Here is a 21,246-nt window from a genome sequence, read left to right as displayed (position 1 = left end):
CATCTGCTGTGGGCTTCCTCTCTCTTGGCCTCATGCCTCCTCCTCGGACACCTGAGCCTTAACAGCCTTCCCAGTACAGGGCCGGGCCAAGGTCTGAAACAACTGTGTCCTTAGGAAGGCTCTGAATGGCCAGCGCCCCACTCCCACTCCCCTACCCGGCAGGCCGAGTTGAAGGACACGTTCCGATTTGGCGACAGTCACAAAAGCCTGGTGAGGAGAATTTAACAAGCATGTGCTTAGAACTATAACTTCACTCATGGTCTATAATTGTCCCCAGTCTAGGAGAAAAATATTTTTTAACATTGAAATGTTGACATATGTGCTCTAATCCACGCTCTAAGGGATAATAACACTTTCAAACATGAACAAAACCTCTTCTAAAGGCTCCAAGTTCAAATATTAAATAGAAAATTATTCCAGCCATCCTAGAACACATGGTATATTTAATAACCAGTAATGTCGTTCCTTTTACCAAAATATAAAAGGACACTATCTCCCCCAGATGTAGGGAAAAGATGAAGTGCTGTAAGGAATGTACAGAATCAAGGAATGTGCAGAATCACAGTACAGACACATGGTAAGGGGAGGTAATTTGAAAATGAAGAAAGTACCATTTGCATGCATGCCAACATTCTTCATATAAAATCAGATTTGCTGTTCTCGTCATTTGGAATTCTCTCCTGCATCTGGAATATCTGCATCAACCTTGTTTTCCCTTGGGAGCAGCAAAGGCTCCATTTGGAAGAGAACTCACCATTCATGCTCACTCTCAGGCAGCGGGAAACCAAAGCAGTCCACGGGACACAGCCAGGAACACAAGGCTTTTTCGTATCGGCTGGGAAATCTAATAACAGTGTGTGGGGGGGAGGGTACGCCCCGCTTCTCCCACTGGGAGTTACTGAATCATTTTGCCCAAGATTCCATGCTGTTCCCAACAGTGCCCTTCACTATGTTAGAGCTTGATGGATTTCTGAAATTCCAGTGTTGTGAAACTGGCCAAGTGTGTGGGCGAGTAGCTCACCAGTTAGCTCACTTCTGGACATCATACAGTGAAAACATCACTTACCTTCACAAACTAACAGCTTGTCATTATAGAAGAAGCCCACTGGACATTCACATCGGAAGCTGCCAACCATGTTGATACACACTCCATTTTCACAGACACCGGGGATCTCTCGGCACTCATCAATATCTGGGAAGAGAGTAGCCATGTGTGAGTGACAGAGTATGGGCACATGGCCCCTGTGGAGGGTCCATTAGGTTTGAAAGTCAGCTACTACTAACTCGATGTTTAACAAAGGTGTAAAATCAAAGGAGAGAAAATGCGCACATGTGTGTGTGCATGCATATGCATGCATGTGTTAAGGGGTACGTTGGAGTGGAGGTGATGGACGTGGGGATGTCAGTGCTGTCAGACTGAGCTAACTGAATCACTTTCCAGACACTCACATGTCTATCTGGATTTAGTGTCTGTCTTTTTCACATTGTTTCAAAACATCCTCTTTGTCTAGGTATGAGCCATCTTTGTACCCACTGGACACTGCGCAGAGAGTAGAAAGAGGTGACTGCTGAGAGAGTCAGCAACCTCCCTACCCAGACTGCATGGTAATGTTTGACTAGGAAGGGAGAGGGGAGCTGGGAAAGAGCCGAGGAGGAGCCCATGGTCATGGTCAACTCTGATCTTTCAACTTCAACCTCAATGCCCCCTTCTTCTTTTACAAGGTTTTGGGTTTGGTATGGGGGTGTAACCTGGGCCCCAGCTGACTGAGAAGGCAGAGCTGGCACTGAGGAAGGGCTGTCGTAATAGGCTGTGGCTTCCTAAGGCTAGGGAATGGACCCAGCTGCGATACCACTGGTACAGCCCCCAGCATGCTCTCTGACAAATGTTGAGTGTCCATTAAAATTTGTTATATTAGGAACCAGTAGTCAGAAGTGGAGTTGGTGCGCATTTAAACAGAACCAAAGTAGGAGAGCAGAGCCACCCACACTCAGGTCTCAGCAGGGCTGGCCAGCCAGGCAGGTCTCACTCCTACCAGCTTGGCTGGTCTAGTCTCTGTATAACCTGCTCCCAACTTCCATTCATTCCATGTTATCTAGGATAATAACATTAATAGCAGCGCCTCACTTGCTACATGCCTTGTATGTGTGTCAAGCAGTCTACCTGGACTTACTCACTGAATCATCAGTTACCCTACCAGGTGGTCTCTAGGTATTAAGACTACCTCCACTACGCAGATGATAGAACTGAGGCCGGGTCCGAGGATGGAACTTGCCAAAGACTACACAGCCAACAGGAAGCAGGGTCAGGATTTGATACCAGGAGTCCCCTAACCAGCTGTCCTGCCTCTCTTGTGTTTTTTCACATCACAGTCATAGAATCCTCACGAAACCTTTATCAAAGTGCTTGTTGCCCTGCAGAGCCCTGCCACCGGCCCCTTGGCTGACATTCATAAAACACAAGGTAGAAGGGGACATAAAGCTTTGGTCTATCTGCATGACAATCCTCTCCAGTTCACGAGGTTCCTGTTATGGCTGCTGAGATACTTTTATTTACATATTACGGCCAGGAGCCCTTGCGAAGCACTTAGCCTAAGTTGTAAGAAGATGGCCATAGACTTAAGTAGCGCCTACAAAAGAATCCGTAATTTTGGAAGCATCACAGTCTAAAGCCATCTGTTTTAAAGGAGAAATTTGACAGGCTGTAAATTTATTTTAGACCCTCTTCTTAAAAGGCTGGATTTTGTTTGAAGGAAAACTCATATCTTTAATAGGAAAAAAAGCTTAAAATCTCAAAAGATATATTGCTATTTTGAATATAGGTAATAATGTTCTTAGATTTTTCACACCTTTGTCATTTATATTGCTAAAAAATTATGCAAAGTAAGAGTACAACTGTGTCTGTTAAACAAACAAAAACTAATCCAGACGACATTCTTGTAGTATGGGTTAAAACATGAAATACTATATTCATATTTATTTCTTTTAAATATAAGTGATATATTATCATGTTTAACAATAACGGGCTGGGTCAAATTTCTAGCCATTGTTCAGCATAAAATAGCAAAGAGATATATTAAAAATTTATATTTTCTTTTCCTGTCTGGATTTCATTTGAACTTCAACTTGGAAAAGTTTATATTTTAAGACAAGATTAATAAACTTGCTACAGTTTTAACCCCATGCGAATGGGCTCTATATGCCAACAGTCTCAAGGCCTTTCAGAAGGAGAGTATAAAGCTTAAATAAAACAAAGTTTCCCAGTCATCTAAATATTTTGTCACGGTGGAATCTGGTACAATAAGTGTACTGCTCACTATCACATTTCCAGTTTTCAAGAGCTAGAGGCAAAGCAAGCTGTGAGTCAGGACTGGAATCTGGTCCCAGCTCTGTTATTAATTAGCTAGGTGACCTCGGCCGAGTCCCTTCCCCTCTCTGGGCCTCTGTCCCCTCAACTGCAAAGCTAGGCGTTTGGACTGGATGATGTCTGGGACCTTTCCAGCTCTACCAGTGGGAAATGCTAACGCTGTTTTGAGTCTGACCTCTGCCAACCTCGGAGGGCAGGCCTTGCTGGGCTACACGCCTGGTCTGACAGTGGAGACCTACTGCTGTTAAGCACGACTTATCTTCGGATCAGAGATTCAACGGAGATGAAAATCTGTTTCAGGAAGGGGAAAAACAAAGCAGCGAGGGCCAGGTGTTTTACGCCAATGTCGTTTAGTAGTTTTTCTTTCCAAACCGTGAAGTTTCTTTGGACGTTGACTAGAGACTAGACTGTGGAGCCATATGGATTTGGCACTAAGGGAGCCACGCTGATTGCTGGACCAGACCCTTGTTTTCTTAAACAAGGTCATTGGAAAGGCTGATGTGGATTTCAGTTTACTTATTAGGAGTAACGTGGAACAAAGCAAGGGGTGATGTTTGCTACTCCACTCAGTTGCTCAGATAGAAGAGGGGCATCTAAGGATGCGTATAAATCACACGGGGGGAAAAACTCGGAGAATGCAAGAGCTTTCTATTTTTATGTTATTTGGTTTTAAACCACAAAGGCATTGCCTCTGTTGGCTGACCACGATGCAGTCCTTTTGAATCCTGCACAAGCAGCTGTAGCAACTGCAGTGGTCCCTGCTCCAGCTACCAGATGGGGACCTCAGATTGAAAAGATACATAATTTTTAAATTTCATATCTGAAATGCCCAAAGCAGATGACCAGAGGAGATTCCATGAAAGATAAAATTGACCCACAAGAAGGGCTTTATGGGAACAACCTACGTATGAGGATCAGTGTGAAAAGTCATATTAAACTCATGTCTCAGTCAGAAGGAGGAATTAGGAATTACGGTCAAATCAAACATCACTGGCCCTTCTCCCAGATCTCTCTTTTTGTTGACGCCTAGGCCGGGTTTAACTAAGTAAGCCTGATTGTAATTTTGTGAAAGGCTTTCCAGTCCCCTAATCATGAGCAACAAATGCTGCTGCCAATTAGGCAGAGCTGCCCAGGGTGTTGGTGCAGTTTGTTTCAAACTAAGAATCAGTGTTTCAATAAAGTGTAATGACATTGTTTAATGATTTTTTCCTTCTAAGAAAAAGAAATCAAACTGAGAAAATTACAATGTGTAGACCCTTTTCTTCACACAAAGGAAAAACCAGAAAGTTCCACCGATGGCGTCGTAACTCACCAACGGGTAAGCCGGTGTAAATGTCAATGACGAAGCCAGGCCTCTGACTTCCACAGAGTGTAGCAAATTCATCTGCAGTGAGTAAACAAAGGTGGGGTGAGCCAGGTGGGAACGGGGGTCAACGAAGAGCAACGATTGGGCTGAAAGAAGTTACTTTGTAAACATTCTGGAAAAGCATCTACCTGTATTTTGAAGAATTTAAATTGAAAAATATATCTGAAAATTCCTACAGATGTTATCATTTTGTTCTTATGACAAATACCGAGGGAAGAGTGACTGCATGCTGACGTGATAATGAGGGAGAAGCGGAGGTCTCCATATCATGTGACATTCATTTGTAGGAGCTTGCCTGTAGAAATGTGGTATCTTTTTTAAACCTCACCCAAGGATCTATTTGTTAATTTTAGAGAAAAAACGGGTGTGGGAGGGAGGCGGAGAGAGAGAGAACCATCCACGTGTGAGAGAAACATCAATCAGTTGCTTCCTGGACATGGCCCGACTGGGAATCAAGCCCGAAATCTAGGATGTGCCCTGACTGGGAATAGGACCCACAACATTTTGCTGAATGAGACGGCACTTCAACCAGCTGGTTGAATCGAAGCCGGTGCAGGAAGTTGGGTTTTTAGAAGGATGGTCACTGCTGAACTCAAGGACTGGCAAGAGAGTCTCCTTCTACTCTGCACAAAGGGGATGCTTACAAAAGCCACCTCCTCAGATTGGGGGAGACCACAGTAAGTCTAGCCAAGTGCTTGACATCAGGTCTGTTAATGGCTAACTCGGGTCAAATAACCAGCTTATGTCATTACTTCAGTTTGGGGGGATGGACTTCTTTGGGTGCTACCCTCTTGTTCTCTCTCTCTCCCTCCCCTGACCCTCTACCTTTCTCTCTCACACCTGAGTTCATCACGTGGATAATGAAGAATGAACTAAATGTCATTTGCAGTCCCTTCTGAGGTTCTGTCATTCTGGATCATGACTGTAACTGCTATGGCATGACATAAACTGAGGTTCAAGGTGGCCATTGCCTTATTGGTCAAACCCGCTGAAAATTGGTCTGTGGTTTCTTAAAGTAAACACAGTGTGTTCTTCTAGTAGTGCTTTATTCCTTAATCTATGAGTATCCACATCCAGCCAATGTCACACCCACCGACACTGGTCATCCGCACAATTTTCACAGACTCCTGAAATGTACACAGACTGCATAGCTAATGGAAAGTATGGTTGGATTTGGTCACTATTCGACATGGGGAAGTCTTACATTTTATATCAAGGGTATGCAGATCTTTAAAATTTAGACATTTCTGAAAGAAAATGATAGGTTTATCAGGGGTCTCCAAAGTGGTCTCCAGAAGAACACACAAAGATCCATTAAGATAAAAAATAAAACACTAGAACTTCTATCTTTGCAAAATCTAACTATAAAACTATTTTCTGTATATTTTATAATGGAAAAGTCCATAAAAATAAACTTACTTTCCAATATAATTGTAAACAAATCTAAGGAGACATATACAGATACACTTTCCCACTAAACATACACACTCAGTGTGTACAACCCACAGGTTGTCCAGACAATCAGACACGATCAGGGCCAGCACATTTTTTCTGAAAGGGGTACGAATAAATATTTTAGGTTTTTCGGGCTGTGCAGTCTCTATTAGAACGACTCAACTATCCCCTGAAAGCAGTCGTAGACAATATGTAAATAAATTAGTGAGCTGGATGCTAATAAAATTTTATTTATGGACACCGAAATCTAAAGTTCAAATAATTTTTAGGTCAAAACATATTATTTAAATTTCTTTTCTAACCATTGGAAAATATAAAACTCATTCTTAGCTTGTGGCCCATACACAAACAGGCAGTGGGCTCGATTTCACCCATGGGCTTCAGTGTATGAACGCTGCTCTAGCGATATCCTGCAAACTAAGGTAACTCATAATTCTAAGTGATAGTTATCACATCATTTCTGGAGTAAACAATGGGTGAGGTAGTATATTTCACTAAAAAAAATCTGTTTCATGTCTTGTCAAGCAGTACCAGACAACAGATTTACCGTAGTACAGATCACTCTGGGGAAGGGAGTAGGTCCCACAGAATACTCTGATCAACACCTGCACGAGTGTTCATTCCATCTAAATCATCATGTTAGTAAATGATGTCACCATGACAGATACAATCTATATCATCTACCATATGGTATATGAACAGTGCACCAAAGTTTTTACTTCATTTACTCCAAGGATATAAATTATACTTTAAACAAAAAACAAATAACATTATGTAGATTTTTCTCTAGGAGAACAGAAAAAGAAACTTCTCTCAGGTCTCAGTGTCAGGAAGAGTTGCACTTCCCTTTAGTGCTGAGTGTGCTCTAGGGTCATCAGGGCTCTTAGACTGGACTGTGTCTCCCTCTTTCATGTGAGCTGCTGGAAAGTTTGGAGCCAAAGTTACTGCTCATCTCTGGAAAGTGCATAGGAATTCCTGGCTTGGGTTCTATGTATTAGCCTCGCTCCTTGCTCCAAGTTTCTTGCCCTTGTTTGCCATTTGCCTTAGGCCTTCTTATTTTACATTTGAATCTTTGTGGGCTGCCTTAAATTCTTTTTGGAATAGGACTAGTGTAAATAAGTTAAAATAGTAGGAATATGGTTTGCTTATCTGTCATATTTATTGTTTTGCATAATGTTTCCAGTCTCCTAGTTACATGGCAAACTTCATAACAATGCTAACAATATTTATACTTTCGTGATATGCTGAGTCTGTAAGTCTGGTGAATGAACTAGTATAAAAAGTAGAAGGCATATTCTGTAACTTAATTTTCAGCTAGAAGAACCAGGCCCAACTGTGAAATTAAGTATTTGCGTTTATGAGCTCATTTTTTTCTTACAAAGATAAATGAGGCACCCATTTCTTCCCTGGCTGAGACTCGTTTCTCCAACAACTTGTGGCTCATTTACTGACCTATAGTTTTCGTAATGGTGAAACTCAAACTCACCTGTGCTTGGAATGGGACACTGTTCACAGGGCTTATTCCAGGCTCGGCCAATATTGTAGGAACAACAGCACATCTTCTTGGTCATGTTGAACAACAGCTCTCCATCGCAGGTCTGGTTGTCAGCATAGTAGTTTCTGTAGCACAAACTTCTTCTCATATCTAGAAGGAAGGAAGGAGGATGGGATCAGTGATACTGTGGGGACATCACAACAGATTTCTATGGGGGCACTGAAGGAGTGAGTTTCTTTTGAACTGTATTGTAACTTGACTTTGTTGAGGACAAAGCCTGCTCTTATACAGCTTTCCATCTATCTATGCTGCTGTAAGAAAAACCTTTGAGAAATGCATTCCCTGGTATTTTTTTTTTTGCCACAGAACTAAGTCATTATGGAGCTGCAGCATTAATAAACTTTACATGACTCTCCACCCCGTCTCCTAGTAACAATTCTCCACTGCTATTTGGCAGTCATTTTCTCATTTCCGACTCATGATGTTTTAATACTGTAGGTCAGTGCTGTAAATATAATTGTATAAAGATACACCCAAAGTCAAACAAAAGAAGTACTATGAAACCATTGTTTGGGGTTTTCCAACATTACATTTTAAAGAAAACTCCCAACCACCCACACGAGGTGGTGAGAAAAGGCCAAGGTCATGGTTTTAGGGGAGGGGTTCTCAAAAAGACAGTGGCAGGGCGGCAGCACTTAGCCTGATGACCACATCACACTGAGGACTGAGTGCTGAACTTGTGTGCTCTTTCCCTCTTTGCAGATGAGGACCAACCATGCATCATGAAGAGAAGCTTGGACTTACCCATGCAGTTATTTCCCCCATTCACTTGCATGTAGTCTGGAGGGCAAATACAGGTGTAGTTGCCAACGGTGTTGTAACACGTCCCTGGACCACAGATTCCGGGAGTTTCACATTCATTCACATCTATAATCCAAAGCGAAAGTGGCATGTGAATATGGAAACTTCACTGTGTGGAATGGCCTGTCACTTAGTGTCACTATGAATAATGATGACAGAGGAGAAAATCCACCGGGCACTTTGAAATCCGGATAAGAGAAACAGATGTTTAGTTCATGCACATCCTTTATCTGTGCTGATTATGTATGTACATTTTTAGAAAAAAAGGTTTTAGACACAGAAGCTTTGCTTTCTGGTATGAGTTCCTAATAACTGAGTCCATAACATCCCCAGAGGCTTACAGAGGTGGAAATGTGGAGAAAATACAACTTTCCAATGTCTTTCAGAAAGACAAGTATGTACATAGTACTGCACATGCTCATAAGAGCTTTAGATGGACATGACGTGTCCTGAAGCCATCGAGAGCTGGATTCACAGATCTGCACTGGCCAGGGGGCATGACTAAGTCTTTCACACCCCTTCCCTATTTTCAAACACAGGGGTTGATTCCAGTTTTTGTGAACCCCATGGGTCTCAGAGCTGCATCATACACACTGTGATGTTCAACTGATACTCAATAAGGTTGTCACTGAGTCCCGTAATAAGCCTTTTGGAGAACCAGAGGACTATTTTTCCTCCAGAATGCAAGAAGTCTCTGCCCTAACTAGTCACGTGACTCCTCTGTGTGCGTGAAAACCATCTCTCTCAGCCTGGTCTACAGGCCCTCAGAAAGTTAAAGTGGTCAACATTCTCCTCTTCCAGTAACACAGATGCACAGGAGTCAGCACATCAGGAAACCAAAGGGGCTACCTTTAAAAGAAGCTCATTTAAATGCATTAGTACCAATGATAAGTGGTGAAGGACAGGAAGGAGGAGAGCCCAGAACTAGCGAGAAGAGAGAAGTCACTGAAATGTAACCTGGGCTACTCGACATGGCTTTTCTTAGGAGCACAAGAGAACTCTTTGTGGGCATCAATGGGACTGTGACCCGACATAATAAAACTATCCTTTTCTCAGGCGAAGAGGCAGGCTTAGGGAGTACTGGCATTATGACAATGACATTATGTCAGTAATTTTAGTGCAAGCTGCCGCATGTCCTATTTACCTATGTTCACATTTCGACCATTGTGTTCTATTGCTAAATTTCAGTTTTCCTGGCTTTTGAGGTCAGTTCTCAGCACTGGGAAGAACTCGTCATCCTATAAGGGCCATTTACCATCACACACTCGGGTGTCTTCATTCAGGAAGTAGCCCGTTGGACAGCGGCACTGGAAACTACCAAAGGTGTTGATGCACTTCCCGCCCTGGCACAGCCCAGGAAGCTCCTGGCACTCGTCAATATCTAGCAGAAGGAAAACAACAGTGTTTCTTCAGCACTGTAAACAAACCCAAGGCAGTTCAAAATGTATGCGCTTTAATGATAAAGGAAACAGAATTACCTTCCAAGATAACAGTGATAGGGTTGGGTCGAAAACCTTCTCCTCCAGGACAAAGAATTTTGTACTCGGCTGTAAAAACCAACCAACCAACCAAAGTGAGTCCTTTTGCACATAAAATTTCTAGAAATGGTATCCTCAAGAGAAATAAATAGCCAACTGAAAATATCCATTTTCAGGAATCTTTGGCAGTCACCCCCACCCATCCAAGGCAGGTGCGTAACTCTGTGTACACTTGTCATTCTCAAAGGCCTCCACTGCGCCTGCCAACGTAAGGCTGCTGTCCCTGGTCTTGGAGCTCTCCACGGGCTCCGCCAGCCTTCCATTCCCGAGAACTGGTTTATCCCCTTATCCCCATCATTATTCCTTCTTAAAGATTTTCTTTCCCTTTTTATTTTCTAACAGAGTCCTTTGCCACTTTTATGTTTTGGTCAGTCTTGCTTTCTGGGAATTACAGCCTCCCTTAGTAACGTTAATCAGCCTGTTTCCAAAAACCCTTTCTAAACAGAGCCCTACAAAAAGCTGCTTTTTCTTGCTTTCCACCCTACTTCTCTCCTTAATGACTAGAGATCTCTGCTGTTTAACTGACAGTAATGCCGATGCCCTTGTTTTCCAAAACCAAGATTTTGCAGTGTCCCTTGATTTCCCTATTCATTCTGTCATCCAAGCATTTTATTCAAAAACCTTTATTTCAGTGCCATGCACCAGCAGTGCGAGACACACAGGAACATGTGAACAAGAGTGGCCAAGACCTGCTGTGCCATCCTGTGAGTATCTACAAGGATCATTTTTTTCATCGTCATCGTGGTCTTCCCAAATCTGATCATCTCCCTCTTGGATTTCTGAAATTCTATGCATATAGATGCATGAATTTATATTTGCATATATTCCAATTTTAGCTCAGAACCAGTTTGGGGGTAGGCTGGACCTCCATTTGCTAACCATTATTAATCAATAAAGCTGACACCCCCATTTAAAACATACTGGTTTGCTCCTCTCATCATCAATGAAATTACTGTCCTCTTTTGCTTTTTCTCTTTCCCTCCTTTTAAGTTCCCACCATCACACCACAACCTTCCTCTAAGGCCCAACTAAAATATGCACAGTCATCACCACCCTCTGCCAATCAGGACTGATTTTCTTTCTGAAGAGTGGAAAGAAGTCTGCTAAGCGTTCATCACTGTGTTGAGTGCTTTACTTAGGTCATTTCGTTTAATCCTGTAAGGCATTTTATGAATGAGGAAACTCAGGCTTGCTAAGTAACTTGCCCAATGTTACGTGAGTGGCAATGACGGAGTCCTATTTGGAACCAGGTGTGCTGCTCCTCCCACACAGGGCGCTGAGTTCACCCTTCTTTTCTCCCTTACTGAGGCCTATGCTGACTTAGATGTCTGGGTCATATTTTACCAGACTGTATGCTCTCAGAGGGCAGGATCTGGTGTATTTCATCTTTGCACACCCTAAGTACACACTCTAGACACTCAAAAAAATACTTTCGTAAAAAGTGAATAGATGACCCTTCATCAAGGAAGAATCAATGCCTATCCCAATATACCACATAGATAGCCACCACTGATCTTTGTCAAAGAAGCTACATCTGACTCTGAATCATAACAGGGACCCACTGAGAAAAACTGGAAGCCTTCTGATTTTTAGGAGATGTTGTTTATGTCCTTAAAATCACATCCAGAGTTTTCTTTAAAGTCATACCATAAGGATGGAGTTATCTTCTATCTCATATTTGTTTATAGGGATACTTAAGTCTGTCCTAGAGATTCCGAAACTAGCCAATAGATGAGAAAGGAGAGATCAATCAGTGTGTTCCTGGAAAGTAAGCAGTGAAAGTGACTTGGCCTGGAAGGTGTTCTTCAACATAATGCAACCCTCTTTTCACTCAGATGGAAGTGGTGTGACCTGCTCTCAGTGCGAGCTGAGTGGTGACACTTTCTGACTACCAGGTTGAGAGCAGGACCCCTCAACAGAGCAGAGAGGACTGATCTCCCTTCCCGGACTGAAGGGCAGAGACTAGTGGCACCTCCCTCCCTCTGTGGTCTCTATTCTGTGCTCTAGCAAGGAGCACTGGCTGGAGGTGAAACAGTAATAAGACGTCCACTTACATGTGTTCACAGCAGGGCAGAGCTCACAAGGAGTACCCCAGGCTTTACCCAGAGAGCAGCAGCAGGAAGCCTTGGAAACACCCACTCCAATTTCATTGGTACAGGCTGTATCTCCATTGTCTCCTCGAGGTCGAATATCCAAATAGCAATTTCCAGAGCGGGTATCTATTTAACCATATACAAACAAAAAAGTGTCAGGCAGATTCTTTTTATGTGATGGTTGAAAATGTAAACCCATTTCAGAAACTCTCTCTCAGAAACTGTTTAAAAACCAAAATTGACTTTTACTGAGAAACTAAAAAAGTGCACCAACACATACACTGGAAATTTACTTAGAGAAAAGGAACCCAGAAGTATAAACCAGATTTAGGAAATGTTTACATTTTCATATTATTAATTTGTTAAAATTTGAGAATGAATACATAATGCTTTAAAAATAACAAACACCTGGCTGGTGTGGCTAAGTGGATTGAGTGCTGGCTTGCGAACCAGAGTGGCTGGTTGGATTCCCAGTCAGGGCAGATGTCTGGGTTGTAGGTCAGGTCCCCAGTAGGGGGCACACAAGAGGCAACCACACATTGATGTTTCTCTTTCTCTTTCTCCCTCCCTTCCCCCCTCTAAAAATAAATAAATAAAATATTTAAAAAAGAATAACAAACAGTATGCTTCCCTGAAAAGTGTTTAAGATCTTACCGACACAACCAACTCGAGTTGGGTTCAGCTCAAAATCGGGTGGACAATCACAGGTATAGCTGCCTGGCGTGTTGATACAGTTCCCACTGATACATGTGGTTGGATCCAGACATTCGTTAACATCTAAAACCAAACAGCAAGGGGCAGAACTGTCACCTGGGCCAACGTGGGGAAGGCACCACCATAACACAGCAGCATCACAATCTAGGGTTCCCAATGGCAATTTTTAAGAGTCACTCGTTGTAACACCTAGAAATACAGTCTTCCACTTCTGAAATAAAACCCCTCCGGGAAGGAAGTATGTCACGGTCTTTGGTCTTGTTCCCCCTGGAACACATTTAGCATTCGGATTTGTCATCAGGAGAAAATATGACTTTGGAATGAGGAGAAATATTCCAGTTGAGGTAACTGAAAGCAAAACATTACTGTGACCTCGGCCAACCGAAAATTCAGACACAGATTTTAAGAAAACATATTTAATATGTGTGGCTTGTTATTTCTTCAAATTAGAGCAAGATGTCTCAGGGAACCCTCGGGAGCAGGTGGCTTCTGCTGCTCCCGCGCTGGGTGTGCCGGCCTGAGAGCAGCCAAGGGTGAGCACAGGCGCGTGCTTGAGGCTTCGCGTGGCTCCCCAGGCCTGCTTCCAGCCTCTCCCCCACCACTGAGGCTGGGCTGAGTATTTCCCTGTCAGTTTCTAGTCCAAATATATGTACAGAACTCCAGACATTTACAACATGGGTGTTGGCAAATTCTGACTCTGTATATAGTCTTCTGGTTTGTGTTGAGCACTCACAACATACTCAAGAACAGGTGAACTGATTCAGAGGGGAGAGCCTGAAGAATGAGGATGATACCTTTCCCTGGAAACCAGCCCCTTGGACCAGGAACCTATAGGTTCAGTTACAGAAAATTACTTTGCTCCAATCTCACGTGAATTGGGAGGGGCAGGGCAGAATCACAGAAATGAGATTAGACAGAGTTATGCTGATGGTGATTTGGGCACAGAGGACAGGGTATGGTACACGGAGAGGCAACTTCTTGTGGGATGCTAGAGGCCCAGCCTGGTGTCACGATACTCTTTAGACAAATCAAGAGAAGAATGAGTGCCTAGTGCAGAGAAATTTGGGGAATATGCCAAGCTTGTCCATGCAGCTTATGGTCATAATCTGGACAGCCACTGCGTCATGGCTTGTTCAGGTTGCTGGAAACATCACTTTCCTCCTGACATTCTGACAAGCCCGTACGGAATGGAACTTGTTTCCTCAGTATCCCTGAATGGAAGGGTGGGCTATGGTGGACAACGGCAAATGGCTTTCAAAGTCCTCACTCAGTCCAAAGTAAACAGAGAAGTAGTCTACGGGCGTTCCTATAGCTTTCCTAATGTTTTTCACATGTTCCTGGAAAGTCCCTTGCTTTACAAGAGGATGACTGACATACCGGAAATGGGCAGCTGAGTTCTATGCACCACATTCTCTGGTGACCCCTGGCAGGGCAGGGGTGGGAAGCAGTGAGTACTGTCATGGAGGCCTACAAGGAGGAAACCCATGATCTCCAAAGGAAACTCTGAAAATGTCCCCAAGGAGGAAAGGGATGGCTGGGAAGCCTTGTAACTGCAGCATCTCCAGAATGTTCCTCTGCAGCCACAGCCTGATTCTAAGGTTACAAACTCTGCTCCTTCAACTGCTTTCAACTCTTTCCTCTGCATCCTCACATCTAATTGGTTCCAGGTCTTGGAGATTTTATTCTGTGATACCTAATGTCTCACCTGGCCTTTTGTTTGTGACTCTGTGAACATCCTGGTGAAATCCCAGCAGGCCCCCAACAACCAAGTCCCCTGAGACCCTGGGGAGCACATTTTGATGCAAACGGGTACCTTACCTGTGCAGTTGCCGCCACTTCTGTCCAGTTCGTAACCTATCTCACACTCACAGCGGAAGAGGCCGGGAAGGTTGTGGCAAGTTCCAAAAACACAGATGTTCGGAAGGGAGCACTCATCAATATCTTGGAAAAGGGTAAAAAAAGGGAGATATTAAATTTATTTATTTTTTTGCTAAAGATATGGAACAATGTAATTAGACAACTAATGTTACCTGGAAAATGACAACTAGCAGATTTCAACCTAGGCACTTCTCCTATAGACTTTTAGATGCTTCACTACATATAGGGAAGTCTCTTAGGTGAGAGCATAATTTCTCTCAGCCCCTATTACATACCAAGTAGTGGGTTAAGCATTTTACATATATGTATCTCATTTATGGTGTTTCACACAGGTCCAAATCACTTTCGTAAAGTAAGGGCCAAAAAGACCTCATTGGCTGAAATTATGTTTTTAATCTATACATTCACTATTTTTGTTGTGGGTTAATATTTGAAGAATCACAAGGCTTTCTGGCAACATTTACAATCAGTTTTATAACCCCTGTATCCCTAGTACTGTGGTGTGTGTGTGCTACTGTGGATGGAAATCTAAAAACTGCAGGAGCTTCTTCCAGGCCTCCGTCCCCACCCGACATTAGCATTCGGCTTGTGTAATTGACACGTGGGCGCGTTTGCAGCCTTTAGACTGGCTTTAAATAGCCTTGACCCCTCTGCCAGCGATGATTTATATTAAGAACTAACAAACAAACAAAACCTTCCCTTGTAGCATTAAGAGAAGCAAAACTTTCAATGCAACTGTTTGTGTTACCAGAGGTGGCACAGTTACCTGTTTTCCTTGGACGTTCAGAGGAACAAAAGTAAATAAGGCATTAGGCACACGATCAAGAGCATAATCTGGTTTCTTGACTCAGAGGAATTTTATATCAAACTTTGCATATTTAATATAAACTGTATAATGAACACCCAATGATTCCATAACAAAAAAAAAGTATTTATAGAACTATTGAGGGAACCAGTATACACGTCATAGCTAAGGACTGATTTTAAGTTAATGTCTTATTAACAAGCAGTAACTATTAGTTAAGACATTCAACAGGATCTTGTTTACATTTCTACTGTCAATTGTTACCATTTATTTATTTCTACTGCAATCTTTTTAGTTCATTGTAGCCACTAATTCTTCTCAATGAGGGATAGTGACAGTACATTTTACAAGGGTGGGTGAAGGAAGAATCTTGCGTCTCCTAGTGGGACACATGCTTAGCCAACAGGCTCTCAGGACTTTTCCTGTCTGACCGACACTTGTCAGAAAGACAGAGTCCTGAGCTGAGAGATGTCATGACATTTGGCATTTTCCCAAAGGGCTTCCTACTGGACAGATTTGCAAAAGATATTTACAGACCATGTGACACATATGTACCCAGGACATCATTCTACATGTGGAAGAGACTATCTGCTCTGTTATTCCAAAGCCTTGGTTTCTAGAAACCAAACCAGAACAGAGACTCAAAGCTGTATTTCCATATCTAAAGAGAGTCCTTCAACAGGACATCAGCAGGGGACCGGCACTTTGAGTTCCTTCCCCCAGCAGTGGAGAAAAGAGTTGACCGCACATGGCGACCTTCTCTTGCCTATGACTGACAGGTGTATTCTTGCACACCATCTAGCCAAGGCCAGATGTGCAGTTTATGGCCAGAGCATATTGTCACTGCACAAAGAGAAATGAATGACCTCGCTGGAAACCTAATCTCTCCACAAATGAAGTTGATGAGGTGGAAGCCAAAACACACCTCAGTTAAAAGATCAAATCAGGACTGTTTAGACGCCCTAATCTCCTCAGGCCTGCAAGCCCCCCGGCAGCTCCTCCGTCAGTTACCTTCACAGGCTTTCCCGTCAACACTGGGCACAAAGCCCATGTCACATTCACAGCGGTATCCTCCGGGGGCGTTTAGGCACTGGCCATTGCCACACAGATTCAGATTCTCCGAGCACTCGTCGAGGTCTGCAGCCAGAAAGAAATACAAGTTACTCTTTCTCAGTTAGAAGGTTCCCCATTCCACAGATCCAACCATTCTTGCAATTGTCAGCTTCTTGAGTGTCGTGGTGTTTGGTCACACTTTCTACTTGACATATTCAACCTCCTTTCTTTCTCTCTCTCTTTCAGTTTAAAAATAAAAACTAGATGCTTTATTGACTTTATTTTTTTTAATTTAATTTATATGTTGTTGTTTATGCTATTACAGTTTATCCCAACTTTCCCCCTTCGCTCCCCTCTGCCCAGTCCCCCTACTCCCTCAGGCAATCTCCATACCATGGTCTATGTCCATGGGTCCTGCATGTAAATGCTTTGACAACTGCATTCCCTATGCTGTACTTTGGATCCCCGTGACTATTCTGTAACTACCAATTTGTACTTTCTAATCCCTCCACCATTTTCACCCATCCTCTGGGCCCCCTCCCACCTGGCAACCATCAAAATGTTCTCTGTATCTATGATTCTGTTTCTGTTCTGCTTGTTCATTTATTTTGTTTTTTAAATTCAATTGTTGAGAGAGATGTATGTATTACCATTTTATTGTTCATATTTTTGATCGTCTTAAAGAAGACCCTTGAACATTTCACATAATACTTGCTTGGTGGTGATGAACTCTTTTAGCTTTTTCTTGTCTTGGAAGCTCTTTATCAGATGAACCCAAAGAGGAACCCATTAAGATACATCATGATTAAAACGTCAAAGGTTAAATACAAAGAGAGAATCTTAAAAGCAGTAAGAGAAAACCTTTTAGTTACAAACAAGGGCGCTCCCATAAGACTGCCAGCTGACTTCTCAAAAGAAACTTTGTAGGCTAGAAGGGATTGGCCAGAAATATTCAAAGTCATGAAAAGCAAGGACCTACTAAGTACATTACTCTATCCAGCAAAGCTATCATTTAGAATTGAAGAACAGATACAGAGCTTCCAAGACCTTTTTTTCTTTCTGGAATGCTAATAGTGAATATTTAATGAACATGATATTCACATGCCGAATTATCACTAATGATGTAAAATGAATAACGTAAACCATCTAACTAAGGCTTTTTCAAGCAGACTCATCCACACGAGGATCTACCCATGACAGGAAATAACACTACGGTTTGTGCCTGTTTCACAAAGTTCAGTCTCTGCTCTAACGGGCAGCAAAAGAACTAGAACAGCAACTACAGAGGACACCAAAAATTCCTGTCTGGTTGATCTTACTGAGTTCTGTTAATAATCATGGGCATTAAATATCAAACATAAAAATCCTATGTGCCTAACACATGAAACACTCAGTATTTTCTAAAAGGGGCTGGGAAGTTTATGATGACAAAACCTCACCGGGTTGGGCAAAAAACAATTTCAAAGGTTATAACACTTTCAGGGAGTTAAAAAAAATCCAGGTAAATCATTTAGTGGGCCTCAGCCTCTTTTATGTTTAAAGGACTTCTTCTGAGCAAAATGCTCTGGATAAATGATTGCTCCTAGTTATGTGAGCAGCTATGCTACCTAATGGCCAATGAGGAATGGATGTCAGTATCTTATTTAATATGAAATTCCTTAAATAAAAAGTGTTCTCTGTGTATACATGTTCAAGTAAGTACATGTACCATGTAGGGGTGGGCAAAAGTAGATTTACAGTTGTGAGTACATGAAGTACTTTATTCTTGTATTATTATTTATTATTTTTAATTATTTAATATTATTAAACAACTTTTGCCTCCCTCTATTTAGACGATCATAATTCTAATCATATATATTCAAATATAAGTAGCAATTTATTTGTGTTAATCCCATCACTATCAATTATAACTAAAAATAAATCATTGACATATTGTAAACCTGGAAGTGAATGAATTCCCAGCAAAGCAGATACAAAATTCTTGCTTTATGCCAATGTGGGATGACAGATGATGATGACCAGTGGGAGAAAAAGATATACTGTTGTCACGACCTAGAGTATCTAATCCCTTTTCTTTTCACAGCTTCCTACAGCAACCTCACTCTCAAGCGTGGGAAGGAGAACAAGTCAACAGTGAGAAATAGGCACAAAAAAAGAGAGGCTGAGGATTATAAAAGGCAGTGTGTGACTCATTTGAAATGAATGGCATCATGACACACAGCGAGACATATGGAGCACTGTGAACTGTCCACATACATAATTGGCTTCTGTGGTTTTCCCTAACTGACCTAGTTCCCAATTTCCACTCCACGAGGATCTGGTTTCAAACAAGTAATCTTTTACGTTAACATTGTCCATAACCGACCCCAGCCTTCAGAAAGAATTGAGGGTCTGAAAGACAGGGCACACCTTCCTTGCTCCTCTGACTGCCGTTTACACAGCTGTCCCCACCGGACCCACCTGTGCAGGTGAAGCCGTCGCCCGTGTAGCCTTCCTTGCAGAGGCAGCGGTAGGAGCCCATGGTGTTCTTGCAGTCCGCGTGCTGGCTGCACATGTGGGTGCCATTGGAGCATTCGTCCAGATCTTCGGGAAACAGATCACGTGGTTGTGAGCAGAAAGTGCGTCATTCCTCCACATCAGTCACACACACATTAAATTTTTCTCTACAGAATTCCTAGTTTCATATTCATAATCTCTGCCTTTCCTGAGAAGCACTGTCTGTTATTCCCAACGCACCTGTGCACTTAATGCCATCTCCAATCCACCCGGGGCTGCAGCTGCATTTGAAGCTCCCTGCCGTGTTGGTGCAAACGGCATGTCTGTCGCAGTTGTGCGCTCCGATCTCACATTCATTGATGTCTGAAGAGATAAGCAGCAGTTTAAAACAGGTTCGGCACAGATGCTGTTGTGGGCTTGTAAATAATGTATAATAGCAACTCAGCAACATCAAAAGTGGACTCACTTTCACACTCGTCATAGTGTAATACAGATTGGGTTAGCAGCCACGTGTACACTCTACATATAGAGAGCAGCTTCAAATTTTAATTTTAAAGAAACAATAGTGTGATGCTACTTGCTATTATTAACTAATTATTTTCCACTATTTTATGCAAATGTCTAGTCACTGCCAAACAAAAGGAACCTTCTTCCAGTGGATGATCTTAAAAAGTATGTTGCCTAGCGGTCTATGGTATTAACTCATGGTCAAGTGTTTCTATAGCCAAAATTTTTATTAAGTCAACGATATAGACAAAGGAATACAGTGTTGTTGGCATATAAGAAAACTTTTTTGGTTATATTCGATATATTAAATATATTTTATTCTTAAATATAAAACACTGTATTATTTGGTTATGCTTTATTTCTTATGAAAGTTTTACATAGGTATTGCTAATTTAAGCATTTACAGAGAATTGTCCTTAAGGCAGTGTGAGAACCTTCTCTTCTCTAAGCTTCTTAGAGTCCTAGCATGTTGGAGACCCAGGCCTTCTTGCACAGTTCATGTGAAAGTCACTCACTCCATTGGATATTTATCTGTAAAAGTAGTACCAGGTTAGGGTCACACTAATAAAAGACTCCACATTCTTGAAAATTCTCCATTCTCTGCCATTTCGTTTCCAAATTTAGCCTGTCTTGATTGTATAGTATAAAAGTGTTATAATAAAGAATACGAAGTGAAATATGTTTGTTTTCTACAAAATTGTTACTTATAGTAAGATATAGATATTTGGTCATTGCCTCCATTTCTGGCACAGAGCTCCAAAACCTTGGAGTTTCCTAAGCGGTGAGAGCCAGGAAGGTGTCTGTCATTATGTGAACGAGTCGGCTTTGGGGCCTCACCTAAGCAGAGGGCTGCTTGTAAGGAGAACCACGCATGTGACCAGTGGTTAAAACTCGCAGTGCCCCTCCCCCACATTAGGGCAAGTTATGGGAGGAGGGGTTGAAGGCTGAATCAATTGAAGGCCAGTGACTTGATCACTCACACCTATGTAAGGAAGCATCCACAAAGCTCCAAAAGAACAGCATTCGGACAGCTTCCAGGTTTGTGAACACATGAAGATTCAGCAAGAATGTGCTCTCCGAGACTGAGTTCCCCGTCCCTTCCCTGTCTTGCCCTGTGCATCTCTTCCATCTGGCTGTCCCTGAATTACATCCTTTTATAATAAACCGATGATCTACTGAGTCCAGTGGTTTCCTGACTTCGGCGAGCTGCTCTCAAAAACGAATCAAACCCAAGGAAGCAGTTGTGGAAACCTCTGATTTATAGGAATTAGGACCAATATGTGAGAAGCACAGGTAAAACCTAGACTTGGGATTGGCATCTGAAACGGGGGCAGTCTTGTGGGACTGAGTCCTTAACTACCAGAAGATAGTGTCAGAATGCAGCTGAATTACAAAACACCTCGTTAGTGATCAGAATTGGAATTGCTAACATAATCTTATTTCCTAAAATTAACCCACTATTAATAAAAGCCAGGTACTTAACCTCATAATGAACTTTTTTAAAACTAAGAACAAGCACTCACAGTGATGGATATTATGACTTTATAGGGAAACCAACAACTAACACAAAACTTAGGTGAAGAAGGATAATTTTGGCATACAAAATGTTGCAAGAATTTTC

At 42.3% G+C, this 21,246-nt stretch overlaps 1 protein-coding gene across 1 annotated transcript in view; it reads right to left on the bottom strand.

The window, feature by feature from the left end:
- FBN1 (fibrillin 1) overlaps positions 1 to 21,246 on the bottom strand; it is a 228,301-nt gene that overhangs the window by 41,558 nt on the left and 165,497 nt on the right. The window contains exons 32-43 of the mRNA XM_037156471.2: positions 19,359 to 19,481; positions 19,083 to 19,205; positions 16,581 to 16,706; positions 14,705 to 14,827; positions 12,827 to 12,949; positions 12,134 to 12,298; positions 10,020 to 10,088; positions 9,797 to 9,922; positions 8,485 to 8,607; positions 7,672 to 7,830; positions 4,677 to 4,748; positions 1,067 to 1,192 (exon numbers count right to left, since the gene is read on the bottom strand). Of these exons, the coding sequence (XP_037012366.2) occupies positions 1,067 to 1,192; positions 4,677 to 4,748; positions 7,672 to 7,830; positions 8,485 to 8,607; positions 9,797 to 9,922; positions 10,020 to 10,088; positions 12,134 to 12,298; positions 12,827 to 12,949; positions 14,705 to 14,827; positions 16,581 to 16,706; positions 19,083 to 19,205; positions 19,359 to 19,481 (1,458 nt within the window). The remainder of the gene's footprint in view (positions 1 to 1,066; positions 1,193 to 4,676; positions 4,749 to 7,671; positions 7,831 to 8,484; positions 8,608 to 9,796; positions 9,923 to 10,019; positions 10,089 to 12,133; positions 12,299 to 12,826; positions 12,950 to 14,704; positions 14,828 to 16,580; positions 16,707 to 19,082; positions 19,206 to 19,358; positions 19,482 to 21,246) is intronic.

The sequence above is a fragment of the Artibeus jamaicensis genome, unplaced genomic scaffold (assembly GCF_021234435.1).
Source record: "Artibeus jamaicensis isolate MK-2021 breed Jamaican fruit bat unplaced genomic scaffold, CSHL_Jam_final contig_548, whole genome shotgun sequence".
Classification (NCBI taxonomy): Eukaryota; Metazoa; Chordata; class Mammalia; order Chiroptera; family Phyllostomidae; genus Artibeus; species Artibeus jamaicensis.
This window is presented reverse-complemented; position numbering and strand designations above follow the sequence as displayed.